This window comes from Apteryx rowi, unplaced genomic scaffold, assembly GCF_003343035.1.
Source record: "Apteryx rowi isolate R43461 unplaced genomic scaffold, aptRow1 scaffold_249, whole genome shotgun sequence".
In the NCBI taxonomy this organism is placed as follows: domain Eukaryota; kingdom Metazoa; phylum Chordata; class Aves; order Apterygiformes; family Apterygidae; genus Apteryx; species Apteryx rowi.
This window is the reverse complement of record NW_020448852.1, coordinates 521,080-547,664: the sequence shown is the minus strand read 5'-3', so window position 1 is coordinate 547,664 and position 26,585 is coordinate 521,080. Positions and strand designations below refer to the sequence as shown.

General features: G+C 38.5%; 1 protein-coding gene across 1 annotated transcript in view; it reads right to left on the bottom strand.

Moving 5' to 3' along the window:
- Positions 1-26,585, bottom strand: part of EFNB2 (ephrin B2) — a 44,545-nt gene that overhangs the window by 17,485 nt on the left and 475 nt on the right. The window contains exon 2 of the mRNA XM_026066812.1: positions 5,344-5,627. Within this exon, the coding sequence (XP_025922597.1) occupies positions 5,344-5,627 (284 nt within the window). The remainder of the gene's footprint in view (positions 1-5,343; positions 5,628-26,585) is intronic.

Here is a 26,585-nt window from a genome sequence, read left to right as displayed (position 1 = left end):
CTGATGGGATGCACCCAGAAGTATTGAAGGAGCTGGTGGATGTTATTGTGAGGCCACTCTCCATCATCTTTGAAAGGTCATGGAGAACAGAAGAGGTGCCTGAAGACTGGAAGAAAGCCAGTGTCACCCCAGTCTTCAAAAAGGGCAAGAAGGAGGACCCAGGGAACTACAGGCCAGTCAGCCTCACCTGCATCCCTGGAAATGTGATGGAACAGCTCATCCTGGAGGCCATCTCCAAGCATGTGGAGGAAAAGAAGGTGATCAGGAGTAGTCAGCATGTCTTCCCCAAGGGGAAATCATGCTTAACCAATCCGATAGCCTTCTATGATGGAATGACTGGCTGGGTAGATGAGGGGAGAGCAGTGGATGTTGTCTACCTTGACGTCAGCAAGGCTTTCGACACCGTCTCCCATAACATCCTCATAGGTAAGCTCAGGAAGTGTGGTCTAGATGAGTAGACAGTGAGGTGGATTGAGAACTGGCTGAATGGCAGAGCTCAGAGAGTTGTGATCAACAGCGCAGTCTAGCTGGTGGCCTGTAGCTAGCGGTGTCCCCCAGGGGTCAGTACTGGGTCCAGTCTTGTTCAGCTTCTTCATCAATGACCTGGATGAAGGGACAGAGTGCACCCTCAGCAAGTTTGCTGATGATACMAAACTGGGAGGAGTGGCYGATACVCYWGARGGCTGTGCTGCCATTCAGAGAGACCTGGAYRGGCTRGAGAGGTGGGCRGAGAGGAACCTCATGAAGTTCAACAAAGGCAAGTGCAGGGTCCTGCACCTGGGGAGGAATAACCCCATGCACCAGTACAGGTTGGGGGYTGASCTGCTGGAAAGCAGCTCTGCGGGGAAGGACCTGGGAGTGCTGGTGGACACCAAGTTAAGCATGAGGCAGCAATGTGGCCTTGTGGCCAAGAAGGCCAGTGGTATCCTGGGCTGCATCAGGAAGAGTGTTGCCAGCAGGTGGAGGGAGGTGATCCTCYCCCTCTCCTCAGCCCTGGTGAGGCCACATCTGGAGTCCTGTGTCCAGTTCTGGGCTCCCCAGTACAAGAGGGATGTGGCACTACTGGAGCAAGTCCAGCGAAGGGCCACAAAGATGATTAGGGGACTGGAGCATCTCTCTTATGAGGCAAGGCTGAGAGAGCTGGGCCTGTTCAGCCTGGAGAAGACTGAAAGGGGATCTTATCAATGTATACAAATATCTAAAGGGAGGGTGTCAAAAGGATGGGGCCAGACTCTCTTCAGTGGTGCCCAGTGACAGGACAAGAGGCAACGGGCACAAATTGAAGCACAGCAAGTTCCATCTGAACATGAGAAAAGGCTTCTTCACTGTGGGGGTGACAGAGCACTGGCACAGGTTGCCCAGAGAGGTTGTGGAGTCTCCTTCTCTGGAGATATTCAAAACCCGCCTGGACACGATCCTGTGCAGCGTGCTCTAGGTGACCCTGCTTGAGCAGGGGGGTTGGACTTAGATGATCTCCAGAGGTCCCTTCCAACCTCAACCATTCTGTGATTCTGTGTGATTCTGTGATCTCCCCTCCATACAGGAAACACTGAATCTGAGGGAGGTACTAAAACAACTAGATGATTACCCAAGTACTTGCAGATCCCCTAGTATCACGGAGATCCCCATTCATTCTGAGCAGTGCACAACAACAGAAAATTTTACTTCATGCCCAGAGTGAGGCAAAGACATAAAAGGACTTTTTAATGCAAACCACAGTTTCAGATTTGCACACCCTTCTGCTTAACTTTGTCCTTCGCACAGATATTTATGTTGTTGGGCATGATGTATCTTCATGCATCTGATTAAGGATTTCTTTAGAGACTTATGATATGTTAGCTAAATGGCTGCATATTTTAGGATAATCTAATGTTAATATGTCTCAGATTTCAAGTACATTTGACCTTCCCCAGTTCTGCTGGAAAGAAAGCAGGTAACTATAGGAAAATGAATGTATTAATTTCCAAGGAACCAAAAATTGATGATGGCAAAGAAGAGAAAAGCAAGGACATTCTGTTACATCATTTATTCACTTTCACAATACCATGCAGTATCATCTTTCCAAATACTGCTGTTAGCAGCATTAACTCTTTGAATCCTGATACTCTTACACCGAGGAACATTTTGCTCTGCTGCTGTTGCAGAAAATGGATTGTTTTTGGATTAAAGTACCATTAAATGTGAAAAACAGTTCAGAAACTTCTCTCTTACATTTTTACTTTTTAAAATTGCAAAGATACTTCTACAATCTAATTGTTGAACAAGAAAAGTTACATCTTTGTGTTTATATGCTTAGACCAAGGGAAGTAATGWGTAGAAAAGATCTTTTTGATATATGTGGGTTAATATATCTGGGTGATATAAAATTATGGCCTGAAGAATTAATGTATAATCACATTTCCCTGAAAGTCCACAGGGTTCAGTAACCTTCTTTATCCTGTGTTATAACTCCTTTAAGTTGCTACACAAAGGCTCCCAGAATGACTAATCTGATTTGAGATTTTACTGTTTAATACAGCTCCACAAATCACCTATTAGTAAAATATACTGCATTTTCAAATAATGGCCAGATGATAAAGGCATGTGATAATCCACAAAACACGTTAAGGGCTAACAACAGCCTGTCAATACGAACAGTATGAGATTCATGCTGTAGACCCAACCACAATGAATCCTGTAAAAATACAGGGCTCAGTAAACTCTCATCTCAGATTCATTCAATGCTGTCTAGTCGAGGTAATGCAAGATTCTAAAATACCTCAAAATCAGAAGCTTGCATATAAAATGCATTGTCACCTTCACTCCAATGCAAAAAAAAAAAAAAAAAAGACAAACTCAAAAATCCCCCCAAAACCAGAAAAGAAAGAATGAAAAGAGTACCAATGTATGTGTATCTGAGTCAGTAGGAGACCCAGTACATTCCTCTTTTGGGCTTGAGCACACCTGTTAAATTATAGGCCTGGGAATAGGGATATATACAAATAGTTTATGTCCTGATTAAGACTAAGTTTATGTCCTCACAAGATTAAGATGTATTACATTATTTATAAAATTGACAGTAAATGTCCTGACTACCAGAACTTATTTCTTGCAAGGCTGTGTCAGATCATAAGCTTTTGAACAAGAACTGTTGAAATCCTACCTAGTTAGAGTGTATCTCTAAACTGGTTTGTCCTAGGTGAGCCTTGATCTAATTTTTTACCCACTTAGTATTTCTAAGACTGACATCACTGAGTTCATTGTTTTCTCCCTGGATGACAGAACAGCAAGAGTTTTGGCTTCAGGATGTCTAGATTCTGAGGTTTTTTTTCAAACCTACTAAAATGTACAGGTACCCCTCCTGGGGTATACTAACCCAGCTGGGTTAGTATACTACCAATATAGTGATAACTTAGCCAAATGTTTATGCCAGAAGCCGGGAAAGTAATATCCTATGGCACTCCAGTATTATTGCAAGGCTAGTGTGATTTCTGAGGCATTAAGCTGAAAGCTGAGCAAGTTCTATCAACCAAACTATCCTGTAATATTCCAGGAAATGCAATGTCTATTATGTCTTATTGCTGTAATGAAATAATTATACAAAACTAATGAAAATGAGCCATACTTCATAATTCTCTGGGTAAATCCATGACATAGATATGACAGAACTGACAGTCTATCAGAAAGTTCCATTTGTGCCCATAATTTTCAAGGAATAATTATAACAGTGCCATTTATTCCATTATAGCTGGTCTGCTGCAGATTTTTTTAAATGCAGCATTAAATAATGAACATATTTCATCATTAAAACCAACTATTTTAGCATGGACATTTTTATGTTACACATTTTCATTGGAATTATAGACAACTGTCTCTCAAAATCTAATCTTGCAGTTTTTATCCAGGGAAATCTCACTGGAATTTGGTGGGAACTTTGCTGAAGTGAAATGTTGCCTAAGTGGAATCAGGTTTTTATATACCCACTGACTAAACAAAAAAATCATCCACGTTAAGARATCTTTTTGTCAAAGCCTAAAAAACAATAAATGGTGTTTTATATCTCCCACATTTGTTAATTAGTTAATTATGCCATTTCTATATATATATTTATTACAGTAAATTGTTTCTTACTTTCTGTGATATACAACCTACTTTATACATAACAATACAGTGTGTACCAATATGGATATAACTAGGAAGTGATTATTAATTCCATATCAAACATATTTTAATTTACATTTTAAACATACATGCTTTAAGCACTTGTAAAATTAACAGTATTTTAATTAAGAAATACTTAGAGTAGCAGACATTACACGAAATAGTTATCAGCGCTTTTTGATAATCCAGTTTTCAAGGAGATGGGAGAAATAAGATGGGCCAATATCTAACTTCCTTGTAATTGCAGAAAACCCAATGCATAGAAATCACCCAGCTCCTACTAACTGGTGATCCTTGCTCAAAGCTCCAAGACCTCAAATGTCCCCAGGGGCTGAATGAGATCCTCAGGCCATAGTATTACAGTGACAAAATCAAAACTAATGTAAATCATTGTATTGCTGAAGTCTCAGCTTACACTAACTCCTGATATACGTCATTAACTTTACACACCATTAGTAAGTTGAACCCCTGAACTCAGTGTGTACCTCTAGATTATCTTTGAAGCATTAGACCCTGATCAGACTAAAACTCACACAGTCTAAAYTGCTGGACACATTCCCATGTCATACACACTCTTTGGACAAGTTCAAGACCATGAAAAAGGACGAAACTCAAGATCATGCTAGATCTAGGTTTCAACCCAAGAACACTCCTAGCTATGGTATGGACACAGTAAGTATGTATGCAGCTATGCATGCTTAACCAAAGTCCACCAGTATCTGTTGTGGTGAAATTACACTGACAAAGTGGGCAACCAGAGTGGCAAAAGGGTGTTTCCTGCAAGAATCCCAGCATCACTCTCAGCAAACCATCTCATACATCTCAGCTCAGAGCCGCGTGGCCATCCTACTCCCAGGGTAAAGGCATCCTGGGGCGAGGCCAATAGTGTGGCACTACTGTGGAGCTGTGGGCAGGAAACACATCATAACTTAGCTGCACACAACCTTTCAATATAAATATAAGACACAAAATACTACTAATTTTGCACAAAAGAAGAAGCCCCTTACAGGCATAAAAGTACAGTCTAATTTGATTTACACAGTCCACAGAAAAAAGAGACAGAGGCCCTATGGAAATATGTTTAAAACAAGTTGTCAAGAAAATATTTTCAGAGAAAAAAATACAAACCCATTCAAATTCTCCTTAGTTTGCTTATAATGTACATATATAGTAAAGAATGAACAACTGTTATTTTGAACTTACATATGACGTAATAATCTCTGTTCTTCTGAAATTCCAGGCCCCAGAGATTAGGGCTGAACTCTTGAAACTTGATGGTAAACTTAACATCTTGATCTGGCTTGGCACAGTTGAGTAGAGGTGTATTGTCCTTTTTAATAGCACAGCTATCTGCTTGGTCTTTATCAACCATGTAGACCTTATAATACTCATACTGGCCAACAGTTTTAGAGTCCACCTTTGGGCATATAATATCCAGTTTGTCTCCTATCTGTGGATATAGTACCAATCCTTGTCCAGGAAGGAATCTAAAAGAAAGAAAGAAAGAAAAAAAAAAAAGAGAAAGGGAAAATGTGAGACAGTTGATAAAAATCACTCAGAAAAGAAGCAATTGGAATGGGCAGAAAAGAACAAACAAGCAGTTTCCAAACCAAAATGACAGAGTGAGCAAACCAGTTCTTAATAGCTTGTGCCTGACTCAATTTAATATCAACAAGATGTTTATTTAAATCTTAGAAATTACAGATGGATTGAGTTTTATAGCCTTTATCCCAGTTTTGGGAACTCTAGAAGGTTTTGCGTCTCTGGCAGGCACCATGGTTTCTTCCACAGTGGGTTATCTATAACAGCCAGTGCAAAGTACGAGGGGTTACAATCTTGTTTTTCCATTTTGGTAACATTTCTACTATACTTGCACATATTGTGCTAATTTTGGACATGGGAGAATGACAGGAAAAATCTGCCAAACCTCCTCCAAACGCAGGAAAGAAAACAATTTAGTCCTTAAGATTTAACAACATATTAAAATGCTGATTACTGCTATTGGTAATAGTATAACACAAAGCAATACCAATCATTCATCAGGAATTCTGCTTACAAACTAACAGCAGATAGGAAAACTCCCTGACCCAAGGAACGCACACTTCTGATAATGCTCTTGGCATGACAGTGTGATCATTTCACCATGATCTCTTCTCTTCACAAACTCCACCTTCAGTAAGTATTTTAACTTTTTTTCTTGTGTCACAAGTGAAATGTGGCTGTGCTTTTGCCTTAGTACAGATAAAGACTTCTTACACAGACTGGCAGTGAGCTTTAATGTTTTGGGTTAGACTTCATCATATATCTTTTTTATAACTAATTAATAGGCAAACTTTATCACTTCTTCATGAAAGGAAAGTATAAATAATTATTTATAGTATTGATTCATCCACAAAACGAGAAGCCTTGATCTTACAAGGACAAGAGCCACAACAGGTTTGGGTTTTGGTTTTCTGTTCTTCTCCCGAAGACATATTTTGTTCCAATTCAGGCCAGGAAGTACGGCTTCAAAACTACAGCCAATAATACAATGTCCCTTATATCACAGATCTAAAAGCCTGACTTACTTTCCCCTTTCTCCTGTCTGCCAGCCTTTTCCAAAGATCTTCCTTAATGGAGAATCGGCCTGAAAAACTGACTGAAACAACAGCTTCCTAATGAACCCCCTTCTCCACGCACTAACATTAAACAAAACATATAGTAAATCTAGCTTATTCACAGGCAGTCTTCCTGGAGGCTTGTTAGGATATTAAGGACCAAGAACAAAGCTCTGGGCATAGATTACCTCCACCCTTTTGCTTAGCTAAAAAAGCCCACCAGCAAGTATTAGTACTGGAACACAACTTGCTAAATTAGAAAAAAGACTGATGTGATGCCCCAAATTTCAAATCTATCATTCACAACTGCTTGCTCCTACACAATGCAAGTTTATGATCTGTGCTAATTGAGTGGGATTATTTTCACTCACAAAGCCYGTGTGAGAATTATATTTGTTGTGAAGCAGCATGTAGCGGGACAAAGACACGTAATTACAGATTTAGGGAAAAAGAACAATGAAATGCTATGGCAAGAAAAGTGACTGTTGATGTATAAATCACTGTGCTCTTTTGTGTAGCGCAGTGTAATATCTAGATTATACAAACGAGGCTTTGCCACGGCTGTTAAAATAGAGGTGTGCTGGAGACTGGGCGAAACTGCACCTCCTCTTTCAGTCCTCAGATGCGCCAAAGGAATGCAGAGACTGCTATGTCCCTAAAGGGGTTTTGAATACTAAAATGAACGGGAAGGTGGAAATATATTCATTCTCCTTGGAGTCTGAAGCCTTGTGAGGACCCATCCAGGGAGAGGCTAGCTCTGCCGGGGAGCAGAGAAAATGGGGAAAGAAAGACTGCAGCAGGCAAGCAATTCCAAAAGCAGCATCATGGATACAGACGCAAACTTTCCACGGGAAGTTTCTAGGAATGACACAAATCAGGCAAAGGCTAAAGGAGTTGTGACAGAATTTCTGAGCTAACCCAGGTGATTTACTACTAACTTTATCATCTTGTCTGACCACAGCCCAATTTTACTTTGCTCCTACGCAGCAGTCCAGAAGATGAAAACTATACCTATTCCTCCAGCTTGTATGCCAGGCCGAAGGCCAGTCACTGTATGATCCTACTGCTGCAAATATTTCCACTTGCAGTAAGTCTACTTTACATAATGGGAATATGTAATATGAGACACACAGGATTTCTCAGGACTGGATCTTTGTTTTTAAATTAATCAAATTAATTTTGCATGCATAATAAATAAGAATTCATAAGGTTAGAAACACACACCTGTCTGTCATTATCAATAATATGACCTAAAGCTGCTCTGGAAAAAAAAAATCTAATTTTAGATTTTGTGTATCTATGTGTATAATTAAGTAGTAATGATACATGTCCCCTGTACAAATTCTGAGCACGAACAGGAGAGGTTCACAGGCAGTATGCAAGGCAATTCTCAGAAACATCTACTAAATAGAAAGCACATTTATGTGTCTTGGTTAAGTAGCTAGGAATTGCCTTATAAAATGTAAAGGACAGAACCACCCCCCACAGACAGCTAAAACACATTTTACAAGAGCTTTAACTGATGCACTCGTTAGACTTTATGGCAGAGGAATATTCTAGCTATGTGTCTGAAGTCTGCACAGTCTGAGAATTAAACTTGAAAAATCTGCTTCCACTTCAGTTTCTGAACGTTTAGGATCTAACACTGATAAGATTAGAAAGAAAAAAGGCTGAAAGTGAAAGGATTAATCTGAGAACTTGATTGTCTTGAAACTTTTTTCCACAGTTTATAGTTTTGACTGTGACCTTTRTGTGAAAAGTATTTTTGCAATTTAGGTTCCTTATTTTCTCACAACAGTAAGTTATAAATGTGGATGGAGAGAATAAAAATAAAGTTTCACCTCATGCATTTCAGTTTCACCACAAAAATTTATAGTGACCCATAACTAAGCATAATTTTTATCCATCCACTTGTGTAAGAACAGTCTTGCTACTGTATTTTCATAAAGATTTTAAATAAATCATCTGCTGGATGCTAAAAATTTTCTGAAACTAAGCTATTTATCAAATGCCAAGGAACAGGATCAAGAGTAGTGCTGTACAATCTTGTTTTTGAAAACTTTGTATCTTAAAAAGGAGGACTATATTCAGTCTTGGTATAGGTTAACCAAAATTTCAGCAAGGCTGAATTTATCCTGAATCTTTATTTCTGCAAGTGCTAATGTAGCCTTAAGCATTCTGGGGTAGCATCAACATTTATGAAATGTTGGCATGATTGCATCTATAAAAATAAAATTTATAAACTGATTTTTAAAAGTGTGAATGAAACATGCCTTCAACTAATTAAAGACCTTTTTGAAACAAAAATATAATAAAGATGGATCAAGAGGTTTTCTGAAACCTATGAATGATATCCGGAGGAGGCTACGTTATACTGATTATTGCTCCGGATACTAATGCACTCTTTGAGCAGCTGGGACAGTGACAACACTGGAACCATGCCTTCTAACTGTAAATATTCCTTAGTAGGAAACCTACATACCAGTATAGATCCCTAGATCCTACATACCAATATTAGAAACTTAAGGGGAAAGCTCAGCCAGTTTCCTGACTCATTTCTTCCAACAGCCAGAAACATGAGGTTAGAGCATTTTGAAAAATCTTACCCACATTAATAATCCTAGTGCTTACTGTGAGAAAGCACAGAAAAGTATAAAAGTATAGTAAAAGCTGTAGAATTAAATTAACACACTTTCTGTCTGGCATTTTTGGATAAAGAGTGTGTTTTCACTAACACCCCCAAACTGGTGCATTGTGGGTGATGTTTGACATCTATGCAAAATTTGCCCATGTGAATCCATCCAAGGCTTCCAACTAATCACGCAGCTTATCAAGTAACAGCAACTTCCTGAGTTCTCAAACCTTGTTAAAAATAAGTATTATATTAGATCAATATTCACATACCACATAAATAGAAAAAAGGGACTTACTTGGAAAGGAGTAGTCTATTTCCCACTCTTATCAATGTTACAGTAATTTTCTGAACTACACTTATGCTTCTATTTTAAGGCCCAACAATTCTTGGGGTTGATAAATCCTGACTGGTCAAACTCCTAAAGAAGTTAGATTTGATTTTGAAATTTTATAGAAATTGAATTTTAAATTCTACAAAGTTTCAAACTGATTTCTTAAGGATCTAATTTAGATTTCATAGAACCTTACAGCATTCACCCCTATTAAATTATGCAGCACCATTCCATAATTATAACTATTCAAACCCATCCTTTACCCAAACCTTATCTGTCAGCAGATTTTTTTTCACTGAGAATATTCTACCTTTCCTTACTACACAGCCACATCTGAAACTGTAAAATTATCAAAATATAAAATTCTCAAACTCTTAATTAATTAATCTTGATATAAAAAATGTTTTGTCAAGCTTTTCACAACCATATATATACGCACTACACACACACATGTGTGTGTGTATAAATATAACACTTAGCTTAAACTATGTCCTAGTAATTATAAAATAAATGCAATTTTAGAAAGCGTGTTACTACTTGTTAAGAGTCTTGTATATTTAACTCGGAAAAGAGTGCCAAATTTCTGTGCTTTAACATCTTACCTGAACTAATTGGTCTAGGCAGTTAGTTTTAATTTAATGTAACAAAAATAACCTTAAAAATGTGAACAATCAAGATGCTTCTTAAAGTGCAGCCTGAAACCTTCTGTTGGAGAATCCTACTCACTTAACTTTATGAAGTTTAACTACCAATCTGACTATAAAGTTATTCACTGAAAAGTTTCATTAAGGAAATGTCATGAATACTAATAACACAGTATGTTAGTCCGTTACTTGTACAAGTGCAAACTGAAACAGAATAAAGAATTGTGTTCCATGTACAGCTCCTGACTGTTTAAAAAACAATGGTTGTTAAATAGTATATGCATTCATCATCTCAGCTTTTGAGAAAATTACAAAATTCATATTTTGAGTATCATCTTGCCCACAGAAGAAGTATTTAAGCAAGGCAAAAGTCCTAATGGCTTCATGCAAAGCAAATAAAAGTTACAGGAAGAACTCCCAGTGATTTCAGTAAAGTAGCAGTGGCTAATCACAGGCTGCTGAATGAGATGAAAACCACTTTACTGAATGCCAAAGACTTTGAACAGAATCAAATCCAAATGCAAAGACCAAAGTGCTCTGGAAGAGAGCTCCATGCTCCTTGCAAAACTTTCACATTAGCTTCTCTTATACTCAACATCATATYTGAAAATAAGCCATATGGATACAAGGTATACACTGTTATAAACGCAGTACACTTCTTTGCAGAAGCAGTGATTTTATAGGACTGATCTCACTCCAGTTTAGATGGATTAAGTGAACAGGAATTCAGTGAGAACAGGATCAGAAACTGCTATGRGACAGTGAGAAAAATGAGCTTCATCAAAAAAGATTAATGTGGAGTCCCTGTCTCATAATGGGTTTGGAATTTGGCTAAAAAAGACAGGCACTTCTCTTGCATGAACTCTCTGCAAGAAAAATTACCATAAGGCTTGACATGACAAGATGACAGAACAGGCTTTATACACAGACTAGCAAATGAAACTTTGAAAACAAAAGAAGTACAGCATTTCATATTATTAAATTCTTTCAAATGAGTTATAGAAGCTACTTTTGTCAATGCAATATTATTAAATTATTTTAATGCTATAACAAAGTTTTATAGAACATGTTAAATAAATACGCTTCTGAATTTAAATAAATTTAAGAAGTTTAATCTACTAAACTTTATTTATACATGACATTTTTCCATGCAGTTAATGAAACTGCTCATGCAAGCAATGATTCCTTGCATTAACAGGAGTTGCAGAACAGAAACTAAATGGAATTCAAACAAATAAATAAAAAAAATATTCACATTCATCCCTTCAGAGCTTTAATGGCAAGTACCACAATATACAAAGCCAAATTATAAAATACCATAACGCAGGTTTCTAAAGCTACAGTTCTTACATTTCTCACTTTCACTGGAAAATCTTTGAAACAGTGAGTTTTGAAACGCAACCCTGAAACTGTAAGTAATCTCCATCCTGGGTTGTGCAGGACCTCCTTGTCCTTGCCCTTTCTCATATCCAAAGAAACCCATTTTGTTTTCAGACTACCCGGGGGGGAAAGGTTTGTGGCGCGCTGGGAAAGGTTTGTGGTGCACCAGAAAAGGCACTGGCCAAGTTTTAACTTTTGTTAAATTTTGTTTTAACTGCCACCCAGGACACAAAATGGTGGCAGGGCAAGGTCACCATTTTGTGTGGCTGAATTAGTGGGCCAAATGGACACTGCTTTTGGTGCCTTTTTCTGTACCTATTCTTACCAGAAACTTACTCAAATATAAGAGGAAAGCATTTAAAATGCAATAAAATGCATTTATACACATAAAACAAGGATGTGCTAAAACCGCCTACGCTTTTCCCCAAACAAGACTTCTATTTCGTGTGGACATACAGGATTTGACAGCCAAGCCATACCCTCACATCACGGTCCCAAGGCACAGCGTCGGCTCTGTACACAGGGACACTCACAGGCACCACAACTCTTCAAATATTTCAAAAAATACCCTGACTGGCCTCCTAGAAAGACGTGTCATGAGCTCCCTTCTTCGCCAAGTAACTCGCGTGAGTATTGCCTTTGCGAAGACACACGCGGTCACTTCTTTGCTCCATGCAGCTGAGGAAGGCCACAAGCCTGAAGCGGCCTTGCACAAAAGCTGCAATTGTGACATGATATTTGATAACTCCTTTAACCCTTCATGTGTATCCAAGGAGATCACCTGCAACCTGGCACCAAATCCATTCTACTGGAGACGTGCTCTTTAAGAGCAAATCCGGCCCCTTGAGAACTGCGATATAAGATTACAGCGGCGATCTCCTGCCACAGAAAAAAACGAAATAAGCCGAAGGAAAGGCAGCACAGAGGCTCTCTTTAGTGGCTACCTCCATCCCGGGCTCGAGCGGAGGGAACTGACTCCCTGCGACTCCTGCCCGGGGGGACCGCAGCAGCCCGGCGTACCCCAGCGCCTGGGGGTCGCGGAAGTCCGCGCACGGGGCCGCAATTCGCCCCCTTATCACGGGCGGCGTAGCGGAGACAGCCTGGGGAAAGGCAGCCCAGCCACCAGGCCCCCGACGCACCACTGTCACCGGGGTTGTGCTGCAAGGCGGTGGATCTGTTTCAGATGGACACCACTTCTGCCTAAAAAAATAAAATTTAATTTTGCTGGAAAGCTGCCCTGTCCCTCACTGTTTGGCTCCCTCTCGCACAACAAAGCAAAAAAAAAATAAAAAGATAAAAGAAACAGTTATGTAACTAAACTCTTCAGACAAACTTGTGATCTACCCTTCTTCACTCCTCAACATAAAGGCAGGATGGTGCAAATGAACGCAGTTTTCCTCAGGTAAAAAGAAAGTACGTTTTCCTCTGCCTTAAAAAAATCCTCTGAGAACAAACACCTATCTTTTTTTTCCTCTAGAATGGGAAACAAGATCTGGGTTTTTTTGTACGAGATTGCACAGCCTACCTTAGAGTATTTACCACACAGGTGGTAAGGCTTGAAATGGTGAAAATACATAGGATTCAATTCGTTACCAAGATTGACGAAGGATTTTTTTTCAAAAAATATAGATTTTATATTCAGCTTTCGTACATGACCTCCACCTAAAGCACTATTAATCGCAATTAACTTTTGGAATTATTGTGCAGAAAGCAATTACTGCTCTGCTAAAAGTACATAAAGCACTAGAGAATTCTGATCCATTTACTAAATCAATTCTGGTTGCCACAAAAGAACCGCTAATGTGCTTCAGGATAGTCTCCTAACTAAGGGGGGAGGAAAAAAGTAGGGATACAACCAATATTCTATTTTAAACTGAATTATATTATAATTTCATCAGCATTTACAGAAATATGAATCCTCACAACAGTGCTGAACTTATTTAGCTTCAACCAAGAGGGAACAATTCCTCAAATCACTGCTTGGTATCTGTCTTTCTCTCACACACAAGCATGCAAACACACACAAGCACATTCATTTTTTTATTCCATTTCAGCAGAAGCATGCTTTCTACATACAGGAGTTTTTTAAAATGCAAGTGGCTGCAGTGGAGAGTAGAAGTTGATCTGTATAAATGGGTTATTCTGAGGAATTTCTGAAAGAGAAAACACTCAGTAGGTGCATTGTAATTAGTTGCTCTTTCTAGTTACCTCTTGACAAATGATGCATACGGGTCTGGATGAGAGCCCAACTCTTGACCCATGCCACCACTACACACTTTAGTACTTCAGGGAAAAACCCCTAAGCCTCAATGCTTTTTTCTTTTTTTCTTTTTTTCCAGAAATGCAGTTTCAGTAATGCACAAAATGAGAACTAGACATTATTAGCAAGGTTGGATTTCTTTCAGAAATGCTTCATATAGTTATGTCCTAAATATATCTGAGGAAAGTTTTCTGACTCAGATTCCTTCCAAATACATAGCATGTCTCAGGACTGGGTTAAAGGACAGAACATGGCAATACACAGGCCAAACATACTTAATACACTTCTGCTACATTTTTAAGGCTTTGAAAACAGAAGATATTCAAAAGATCATTATTTTTAATACAGAAGATCATAAGCCCATTGAGAAATACAACTTTTACCACAAAAAATACCCTTAAAAAATAAACATTTTTTGGATAGCACTTTACTGCCCCCTTTTGCACTTTAACATTAGAACAGGTTTCAACACGAACATGCTTCTGTGAAACACTGTTAAGACATGGGGTAAAAGGACAGGGCATCATGTTTACACACTAGTAGGCTCTCAGGCACTACTTTTGGAGCATCTTACAATTACCTAAAAGGTAAACAAGTAAAGCATCTAGTTTTCATTGCCTTCAGTCTTCCATGGAAGACATCAGTAATGGATGGTTTAAAATACCATTTTCTATTTTAATCTACATGTATATAGGCAATGGAGAAAGCAAGGGATATTGCTCATTAACACCAGTTGTCATTCTCTCACAATTTTCTAAAGCAAAGATCATCTGCAACTTCAATTTGGTTTTATTCAAGAGGAAGAAAGGAATGACAAAGGGCTTTCCAGTCTGAGGCCATTCATGTGTTAGCAATCTCAAAACTAAAAGGATGGGTGTATCCTTCAGAAGAAAACTTCACAAACTGGCAGGCAAGAATATTTTCATGAAAGGTGAAGACAAGAAGCCTAGACATTCAAATACCGTGCTAGCGCAAAGGTATAAACCTGTTCTGCAACTCTGCACTGCAATTACAGTCAGTACAGAATTCATGTATGTCTGTTTGTGTCCATATATAACTACAAAAAGTAATAAATCTATAGTCTAGTGCCCAGTTATTTACAAAATACTAATTCATTATGACAGAGCCAGAGAGGGACTCATCCTGCCCCTAACCTCAGCTTCCATTTGACAAAGTCCATGTGCTGCTGTGCACACTTATATTTAAACTTAATCCATTTTTCTCTGTCATCCTACAATTACAATACAAGTCACAATAATATTAAATTTCACTGCCTACAGCACTGCACAATTGAACCATTACTGTAATGAAAGGTGACTCCCTTTGATATTAACACTGGTGTTTTCTCTCATTTGCTAGCCATGAAATACAGGAAGAAAACAATGTTGTTTTAATTAAAGAATTGTTGCTCAAAATATGCTACTGGGAATATTAAAATACTTCTTTGCTCTTGCAGCAAAGATAATCTGGTATTTATATGATTTGGATTAAAAAAAAAAAATCTGTGCCATGAATTCAGTGTAACACAAAACCACTACTCTACTTGACTTGTGCTCACAGGAGCAGGGTGTGCCAAAAACAAGAAACATGGCGCTTTGTTGAAAAGATGCAGAGCTGTAGTTAGTATGGAATGGAAAGGCAAACCAAACCATGTGTGCTTCTTACACAAGTCACTAAAGGCTTTGCTTTTAGAAAGCTAACAGAGACCAGCTGGCATTTGCCAAAGAACTAGTTCTCAAAAAGGGCACTGTAAATCACAAGCTATGGCTGGAAGAGAGAAACAATAAAAACCGATTGTTCTATTGCTGTGCTATTCTGTGCTTTTCTCTGCTGTTTCTATCACAGAAACAAATCTTATGACAGCCACAATACAAGGATGCAAACCAAAGTTTCCAGTCTTCTTTCTCTTAACTATAATGTGTTTATACCTGTACAGTCTTGTTCCAAGAAATGCTCCAAGCAAAGTCTATAAAAAAGGGCGGGGACCGTCTTGTTACTTGATGAGACATTAATAATCAGTGATTATATCTCTTAAATTCAAAGAAAAAAATTCAGCTGTCTGAAAAGAAAAAAATTTGCAGTTGTTAGAAAAGATATTATTCCATACCATTTGCGTGCATAAGGAAACACTGGAATTAGAACGAGTTGTTAGCTCATCATTTTTCAGGAAAAATTATGCCAAATCAATAACAGCATTATATAACAAACCAAACGTATTTTGGTAAGCCATTATTATGCGGGATTTGCAGAATCCAGCTGCAACTGTCTTTCATTCCCATACTGCATCCTTTCTTCTCCTTATATATAAAGACAATTTTCAGGTGGTAGAAAATGGCCTTGAGCATAAATCCAAAACAGAAATCTACAATTGGTCCTCACTTCCATCTCACATTAAATCCAAGATTCAGCCACTCATAAGCCTGCAGATCTTACGTTCTTACATTAAATGCAAACTTTTCAAAAGTTTGACAGACTTGCAGAAGCAGATTAAAATAGGACAGCCACAGCCACCTCCACATCTGACCTACCATGAAGCACCTTTGGGCCCACTGCTGTTTTGAGCCTTGCAAATTAAGATAAACTGAAACTGAAGTAGTTTAAAAACTACTGTAAAGGTTCAGAAGTTTAATCATCAGTAGCTCAGACATCTCTGCCTCTGGGTGGAAAAGTCCATCCGAGGGGTTCAGCAAACAGCTGGGGACAGTGACAGCTTCAACCACACCACTTAAATCAGCTGCCCTAAGCCTGTGAGAACACTTAGATTTTGTTTCAGCCTCCACCATGGTGAGGCTCAGACTGTGTACTGGAATCACAAATTGGATTCTCTTTCAGATGGGTAACCTTGGCTGCTCTTGGGAATAACCAAGTCAGTAATAGCGATTGGTAGTCAATGTAAATGCACGGGCATTACTCTAAACTGCAAGCAAAAACATAGAAAATTTTGTACCAACAGAGCTACCAGCACAGGCAGAGCTCAAGTAGCAAAGTTGATGGTAGCTCCTCAAGCTGCCTTGGCCTGTGGAAGGGATCATCACTGTGGCAGCTACCCTGATTGCTGGCAGACTACCTAAAGTAAGATTCATTCCAAGTGCAAACACGGCCTTAGCTTCTGACATCATCTTCTCATGCAAAAAATGTAATGAAGCTTCAGAAAGATGTGTCTTTGCCCAGCCTCAAAAATCTTTTCACTCTGGTCTCAGTTCAAGAAAGCTCACGCTTAAATTCATCCCACTTAAGCAAAAATACTCAGTGCTTAATATGAGATTTTCTGAATGAGGATGATTTCCTGACTCAGTCTCTAGGAGCAAAGTTAAATCTTCCTCACCTTGCTGTCACACAAAGACTGACAGAATTGTGAGGACTACAATAAGCAATAAACTTATAAAGATTCAGCTTTTGTTTTCTTCAAAAACTGTCTGGAAACTGATTGTCTGATAAAAAATTAGACAAGATAATGATTACCACCAAAAAAGGTCTGTTAAAATATTTATTGCACTGACTAGTAAAATCTTACCTGACAATGTGACCTTCCCTGCTCAGTTAATCTATATAGTTTGGAATTACCTTGAAAAAGAAAAAAAAAACACTAAAGGTCAAGTGTTGTGCAGTGATTAAACTAGACTGCTTCTGAACTAAACTGAAATTAATTAAACATGAAGAAAGCAACTGAAGTGTGGACAGTGAATGCTATGGGACTGCAAATCCTCAAAAGGAGTCAAGATGTTCCTAGCTCCAAATCTACACTTTTACCCAGTCAGGTATAGAAAACAACTGCTGCTCAGGCAGTAGGTAAGCAGATGGTAAGCACAAACAAAAACAAAAATGCAAAACGATGCACCACTTGAAGAGTCAGAACTGTAGTTGTGTGTGCTTTCGCCAGTGCTCACTGCATAGGTTCCTTAAACAAACTGCTTCAAACTTGCAGAACATCAAAAGCCAGATGGGCCTTCCTGAATGAATCCACAGGCAAGAAGCCAGGATTCCAGTTCGCTGCAGAAATAGGCCTGGGCTTGATTTGAGTCTTCTCAGCTCTGACAGGCTGGAGTCTGGCAGAACTCCCAAATCCAAAATAAAATCGCATTCAATTGTGACTAGACTTAACTAATAATAATAATACATTTTAAATCCCTCTCATTAGCTTTTAACATACACTTCCCTTTACAGTGCATTGTTCACCTTTCCCACCACTTCTTTTGGTTGGGTACCTACATAAATACTCTATTCAAATGGAAGTTAACAAAAGAATGGGAAGTAATTTATAGCATCAGATTTTTCAGGTTAAAGTAACATTCCAACATCTAACCTGCTCTCCTGTATAAGACAAGCCATAGCATTTCTCATTTTCTGTTGACATGTGTAAAACTTGGTTATTCCTTAGAGTGTACACAGCTCCAAATCCTACTAAATAAATTTTGTAAATTCTAATTTAGCTATTAACCATGAGCCATTGAAAAAAGCCACTATAGGTAGCAAAACCATCTTTATCGTTATGTATAGGCTATGCATGAGGAATGATTCACCTAGCAACATAATCCTCTACCAGCCTTTATCTTTCTTGGCTTGGAACCTATGTTTAAAACCAGAAGAGAGCATAGACTATTACATCAAAGTTTAAATCAGCTGCATTATAATTATCATGCTGATACCGCAATAACCATTGGGTGTTGGCTGGCCAGGATTGCCAAAAAAGATAGAGGTCCTGCCCTTATTCGCTGTCTTTGACAATGCATATAACCACATCAAAGGAAAGTTTTCTGCATCACAGTTAACAGAAAAAAGAATCTGGAGGTTCTCTTTCATTGAGTAAAATGATGGATTTTGTTCATTATATGAAAATTAAAAATTTTGCCTATAATGAAAAAAACGATTATAATGTAAAGCCCTTGGGGGCTAATGTAATACTCACTGAAATCACTTGAGGTATTTTCATTGAGTTGAAGAGGAGCTAGACAGAAGCCTTAAACATGTTTATCTACTTGAGACTGAAAATGTATAATACTAAAGGACATTTTCAGATATAGAATTTAAAATTAATTTATTGTAACACTGTATTTAAGAGTGCTTGAAGACTTCTAAAAATCCAAACATGGATTTACAAGGACAGAAAATAACTACACTTTCCTAAATCTTTATCTAAGACTTCCTTTCAAAAGATTAAAATGACACTGAAGACACTGCAAGTTTACAGAATTTGTGTGTATGCTTTTCAGTTTCAATTTACAAGACCTACCCATCCCTGCGGTTAGAGGAGAAACAGCAACATATTTTTTGTTCTGCCATTTTGTTTTCATCCTTGGGTTTCAGAGGCATACTGACTGTAATGCGCTTGTTTTCTTAAAGCATTTCCACTTTTTTTTTTTAATTAGGTGCAAATTGCAAAACCTCATGTGTACATCTTTGAATTAATGTACATAATAAGTGAAAAGTATTTTAGGTAAGTAGAACCTGCAAATAGCTGTGTATGGGAATACACAGTCCTGACATTGACTGCATAAGGAACACTACATAAAGAATTACCTGCTCCTTTTAGTGCCTCGCCAAATGTACAAAGTCTTATCTAGGACATTTCTGAAATGTGACATGACAGGCAGGTTCGAAAGCTAAATGTTGGATAATGGTTGGCAAACAAAGGACATCGGTTTTTGCATTATTTCTTTAATTACTTTAACCCTTGTTCTAACAGAAAGCATAAGGCCAGAGTAATTCAGCTTCTCCCTTTGTCATTTGCCTGCCATAAATATGCACCAGTCTGCATTTGAAAAGCTGAAGGAGGCCGCAAGCTTGCTGGACATTTATCATGCTCTGTTCCCTGTTAACAAGCAAATACTTTAGCTGAATGGCCCATTAGCAATCATTGTCAAATGCAGAATGCAAGGTGCTTGGATGTGACCGGCCTGTAAATTAGATGAGGGTGCCCCTGTGCTTTGGAGAATTTCAGCAAATGAAATGTATCTTTTCATACAGATTTCTGAAGGTTAAGCTGCAAGAGAGGAAACATATCTGACTACTTAAGTCCCTTCATATTATGCCTATCTGTTCAGTTCCCTATATGCACTTGTTTATTTTTCATCTGTTAAATCACATCAGCAGCTTGACAGTTTGGGTTTGGAGTTCCCTTTTCAGTCAGATTTGTGAAACCTTCCAGCTTGCTATGAGGTAGGATAAGAATGATAAATTCAAGCATGTAATTAACATCTTTATAAAAACAAAAATTAAAAAAAAAAACTTAAAAAGCATCCAAGCCACTGCCAAACAAACAGCATGAATTCCATTTTGCCAAGCTCATCCGAGGCTCATTCCCACTAAAGAAAGACACAACTGTTATTGTAGGCTTCAGTGTTTTTTTCCTCTATGTCTAGACTCTGCCTAACAAATGCAGAGTGCTTTCTCTTTCCCCTTAGCAGACAAATGAGCAGGCAATAAAGTAAATATTTCCCATTTGAATTGTACCCCCAGTTTGCATTGTAATGCTGACAACCTTTTTTTGTTTAAACTTCTGGATGTTTATGGGTACAAGTTGGGCTGAAAAGCAAGTCTTAACTATTTAGAAGGCTCTTTAAGAGAAAAGGCAAGAAAAATTCAAGTAGCAGCACTAGGAGAGGTATTGTACTACCTTTACAGCTATTAATCATTTAAATGAGGAAACAATGGATAAAATTCTCTGCTAGGCACACAGCTCTAGGGACTAGGCTGACAGCAAACTCATCCCAATGATTTTAAGTGGGGGGGGGGGGTAAGGGGAGAGAGCAGAGAAAGAGGCAGACGCTTATCTCATTCAGTTCTGGATTTCAGCCTGCCTTTTGGGAATAAATACCACCTAGACTAAGCCAGATCAATTTGGTTATCAGCAGCTTTATTGGTAAATACGAATGAATACCGGGTTTTTCTTTTATATTTTTGCAGGACGGGAAACACAAGAAACGCTGAAGTATCATCTGGCTAAGACGCAGACAATGCACAATGTTTATCTTTGCTTCTCCCATGGAGTGCGAGATTGAGACCACAGTCTGAAATATGGCTGAAATCAAAAGGTCTCTGTTTTCTTTTCAGATAACCCCAGTCCTACCTATCCCCTCCGCTCTCTGTTCCTTGCCAGCATGTTCCCGCCGGAAGCCCAAATAGATTAAGGAAACAAACTCAAAGTGCGGCTAAGTCTACAGAATGGTTGCTGCTGCTAGGCCAGGAGTTAAAAGGGAAAATCTTCCCCACCTAACAATTGCAGTGATCTGAAGTTTTAATCAGTCCAAATCGCAGTTTAAAAAAAAAAAGCAGTAAATGAAATCTATCTTTACCATATTATACACCACCAATGAGCAAGAACTGAGCAGCTTTTCTTTACTGCTTTAACCACTGCAAGCCACAAGCAGGCCTTTCATACTTTCTAATCCTGGCCTCCAAGTTTTGTGCAGTTCTCACATAATACTTTACAGCCCAGAGCAAGGCCCTTAGTTTCTAACACCCCTTTCAGAGACGTGTCATTTCTAACATCAAGCTAATCTATATGTTGCCATGGCATCACCCTTTATCTGCCTTTACATCTTATGAACTGCATGGATTTACCACATTATTTTTATGTGAAAGACAGAAAATGGTGGTTTTATTGCCATACAATCAGATTACTGCTGCTAGTTTCTCTATGCCTTTTTACCATACTTCAATCAAAAGGGATCACTTTCTTTATACTCTGCCCTTGATTTACATTACATCTGTAAAGACCTAGTCTGGGTTGTAATCCTCTTATTAACTATGACCAGGGTTGATTTGCTTAAAAATAAAAGCAAATTGTGTCAGACCTTTTCACTTTGTTTTTGATTCGGAACTACAAAATGGATTACTAAAGAAATCTGCAGAGTTCACACGGCTGGTATAGTACTGAATTTAAAATGAGAATTAAACAAGTTAAACATGGGAGCTGTGTCAACGGTTTACATTTTCCATCATGGGAGAAAGGCTGAACTGCGTATGTCTTTGTGTTCTCTGGCTTTAAAGAGACAATGAAGCCACAGGAGTTTTTCCAAGCTGTTCTAACACTGTCCATTTGCCATCCTCCCTTCCTTTGCTTTTCATACAACTCCTTCACCAACTCTTCCCCCCCCCCCCCCCAAAAAAAAATCGCTCAGGAGAACTGTGCTTTGGTTAAAAGTTTATAGTTCTATGGCACTACATATTTTAATCAAAATTATTTGAGCAGTTTAACATTCCTGTTTAAGTTTCCACAATGCCTCACAAAGAGTGAGCTCATAAGCAAATCTATGTAGATGTATGATAAATGACCTGAAAAACAGGTTTCTTTTTGTCAGCAGTCAAGGAAGGCAGACATTAGGTACACATGAATAACATTTTAATCACTGTTTTTTTCCTCAGAAGAATACTTTCTTCTCATTTGCAATAAGCAATTTCAAGTATTGCAGGCCGCATGATACATTAAAGATCAGATCCTTAAAAAAAAAACTGGTTATGGCTGCTGTGCAGGTCTGAAAGGCCCCATCTTTGCCAGCATGCCACTGCAGCAGCCTCAGGTCCTCCTCTGATTTCCCATTATAGAAGCGTTTACCAAATTGGACCATCCTAAGTATCACACCTAAAGTAATGTGACCTTCTTGCAATAAAAAGGGGGGGGAAAAGGGGGGGGGGTATTCTTGTGTGCATATGTGTAGGGGGAGAACTTGGTGATTTTAGCTTGACTTTTAGTCACTGCCTTTCTAAAAGACAATTATTTAATTAAACAAAGTGAAATAACTTAGCACAGCTTATAGATAACAGGCTTTAAGATAATTACTATAAATAATATAGCAGTTATACTCATGGCAAGTCAAAAATTCAGCCTTCAGTCTGTTCAGAATTCACTTCTCTAATTCATTTGTGTTAAGACCTGGCTACAAATGCCAGAGATATCAAATGGACTGGAAGCTACCACTCACTTTTTGTATTAGCATGCCAAGTGTCAACAGCTATGTTTCAGGTGCAATTTAGAAGCATGTGTTTGAATCATTTTAACCTTCCACTCCTGCTTCTTCAGCTTGAAGCTGTAATTGTTGAGGTTAAGAAGTGCAGTCCCATGACACAGGACTCCCAAATAAATTCTTGACTAGAAAGAGGCTACCAAACATGTTGTGAGATATCGTTTTAGCAAGCTCTTTGTGCTTCAGTTGGCTCAGTTGTCCTGTGAAACAACGACTGTCCATTACCTACAGTTTATCATCCTGACAAAATGTGAGGAATGTGGATGTGAAAGCACTAACAATTCCACCCCTGGTGCTTTCTCCTTTTTTCCTCTCTATATTAAAACCGACAAGATTAACCCAAATGCAAACTGCAGAGCATAGTTCAAGGGGCTATTCAATCGATAGTGAATTTGCATTTGTTTACCTACAAAAATAAAATTTCAGATACAATGAGAAGCAGACTAGTCTATATGCTACTGAATAGACCATTTAACAGGGTCATCAATCGTAGTTTATTTTAATCAGTCTGACACCTCAGCATTTATTCAGAGATTGGCTGTGAAATATCCCATATATAATTGGTTATTAGAGATAGAGAAAAAAATAGCTAAGTCAATCAGTGTCAAATGCACCACTTGTAAGGGTAAGCTTGCATATGTCAGTAAGGAGAACTGCTTTGCTGACCAGTCTATAGCATGCAGGGAGTAGCAACACTTAGACATGTTTTTCTGTATGACGTTTCTCTGATATTTGACTAAAATGCACTCCATAACACTACATTCTCCCATGTAGTTCAAAGGCAGTGTTGAGCACTTGCGAGGTGAAACTGAGGTAAACCATGCTATCTATATACATTTATCTTGGCAGAAACAACACATGCAGAAAGTCCCTTGATTAAAAAGCGTCAGCAGCAGTTAAGTCTACAGAATAATTTGTCACTGTACTTTCAAGATCTATTGAAGGTTCTTCAAATGAGAAGTCTGTAAAGTTTATCAAAATCATTAGTGACAGTGACATTTAACCTCCCAAACTAATAATTCATAGGCATAATTATTTTATGCATGTCACTTAAAAACACACATTTTCAAATTTGGTTGAGGCAATGAATGCAGATCTCAAAAAAAGGGGGGGGAGGTGGACAGCTGACCAGGGGAGGGAACTCAGTTTGTGTTCAAATAGCTACCACATGCTCTCAATCCCGGCCACCTGCTAAAAATTACAACCTTCAAAACTTCAGTACAAAACCAATTCAGTTTATATGCTCACCTCAACCTAAAATTTATTATTTTATACTTCATATTAACCTGACTAATAACTTCTCACAGCATTTAATTGCCTACCTGTTCAGCAGATTTGTGTGTTGAGACTTTCAATAGAGTTAAATACATAGCTTCCATGAATAAATTAAACAAAGATAGTTATTATTACAAACCTAGAAAGGAGCTTTAGTACTACACTACACTGAGATCCAGTCAGCAGCATACTTCTCAAACTAACATTCAGCTTGAATCCTGAGTGAGGACAATCTTGTCTAAGGAGAAATTATTCAGTATCCTTCAGGCAAACAATTGTGACAGGAATTAGTAAGAAATCCTGCTCGTAGAAGTGGAGATGTCTTACCACCAGCAATATTGGTAATGCATTTGTAAGCTTCCTCAAACTACAGGCCTCCAAGTGGCCTATAAATCACTAGCCCCAGCAATTGAAAAGACTAATTTTAATAATGTACTTCTTCACTGTGGTGATTAAGCCTCAATGAATCACTCAAGAAAACTCAATTACATCAACAGCAGAACCTATTTTTAAGTGTGCATTTAAGCTGAAAAAAGTAATTAGATATTATCATTAGATCTACCATTAACAACGTTCAAACCTTTTTTGTAATCAGGTAGTTTAGAATTAGCCAAATGGAAACACAACTTATATTTGATAAAAAAGTGTATCCCCAGGCATGGGGAGAGGGATTGAATTTAGCTACTTGGATACTTTCATTTCACTGATGGCTAATAAAAGCTATCAAGGTAAGTTAAGAAAGTGAAGCAGGTTAGGACTGGAAGAATGGCAGAGATAAGGCCAGTGCACCAAGGCTGTTCTGCATTGGAAGAGTGACCTCTGTAGGAATAAACTGCTCACAGGGCTGTGCATGCAATTGTGCCTCCTCCTCCCAGGCTGAGCAGAGTGTGTTTTGCACAATCGCAGCAGGCCCTCTAATGCAATGCAACCCAGGCTCACAGCCTTTGACTTCTGAGAATTCAAACAGCCTTATAAAGCCAGCTTTACAATTGTCTCGTTTGCTTTATTCTCGGATACCACGTCATATCTTTCTTAGGCCAAAGAAGGCTTTAACTACATAGCATCACAGAAGTGCAGAGCCACTGACTGAGCTAAGCTTTATTTTAACTGGCTTCCCACCTCATGCATATATAGAGCGATCATTTGTTATGTAACATTAGAAATAAAAAAAACACTGAAATGAGTAGTCTGCAGTATTCCTGTCAACCAGTTTCCACATTTTTATGAGAAGTTAGAAAACTTCTTAGCTTTTCTGTAAAAGCTTAAATATAAACCAAATACTTCCATCATTGATAAATACTGGCAGAAAACCTCACTGCAGATTTCTTCAGTGGAAGCAATAGTAGGTAGTGATGAAAGTAAGGCAAGATTACTCAGACTTCTTCAGCTGCCACTCCTAATTCAAACTTTTGAAAGCTTCACTAGATTCTTGTAGATCCTGCCACCAATGCAGATTTAGTCCCTGATCCAGGAAATACTCCATTCTTGTCTCGTCACCACCTAATGTTTCATCTAAAGAGTCCCTTGGGAGAATAAGGCATATACTTACTGATTTAATGGGAAATTCTAAATTCAATTAATACACAATGCATATGCTGAAATTTATGTCTGCGTTCCTTTAAGTACGTTGTTTGCTTTTAAGTATCATTAAAAAAATGTAACATTAATGACAAAAGAATGATTTTATTACCCATTTCTGGTGCAAGACTTCCTAAACTCATTACAGACTATTCCTTCTGTGGTGAAAAAAAATGGATTTTTGCTAAAGTATCTTTAATATCACAACGGTTTTAATGTACTTCATAATTGAACAAAGCCAACTTTTGTTTTGCATGTCAAAAATAAAGGGAACAAAAACAATAAGAAAAGCAGAAGTAGTTTTTCCACCACTGACTTAGGCGATCTTTCTGAAGAACAGGCTACTTTCCTAGAAGCCCCTTTTCCCCACAAGATATATTTTTATATGTTTAAATAAAGAAGGTCTTTAAAGGACATGCTTCTATTTTAAGGGTGCGCTTTGAGAATAAGGTCTTGGGAAGGCATGTACTTTTTTTTGCCTGAATTTGTTAATGAAGAATGACACTAAATGGTTCTGTGATGGGTAATGCTTAGTTCATTACTCACTGACATGTGCCTCGATACCATCAACTCCACAACCAAATTTAGCCCTGCTATAAGCAGCTGTAACTTCGCTGAAGTCAAGGGGATGAATTTGCATCTGCAGACGGAGAAGTTGAAGAGTATCACCCCTTCCTAGCAGCGCTGCCCTGCGGCCTCCGGCCCTGCGGCCTCCGGCGCTGCCCAGCGCCCGGCACCAGGCGGCTGCGCGGGCAGCGGAGCCCGGCGCTGCCCCGCGAACC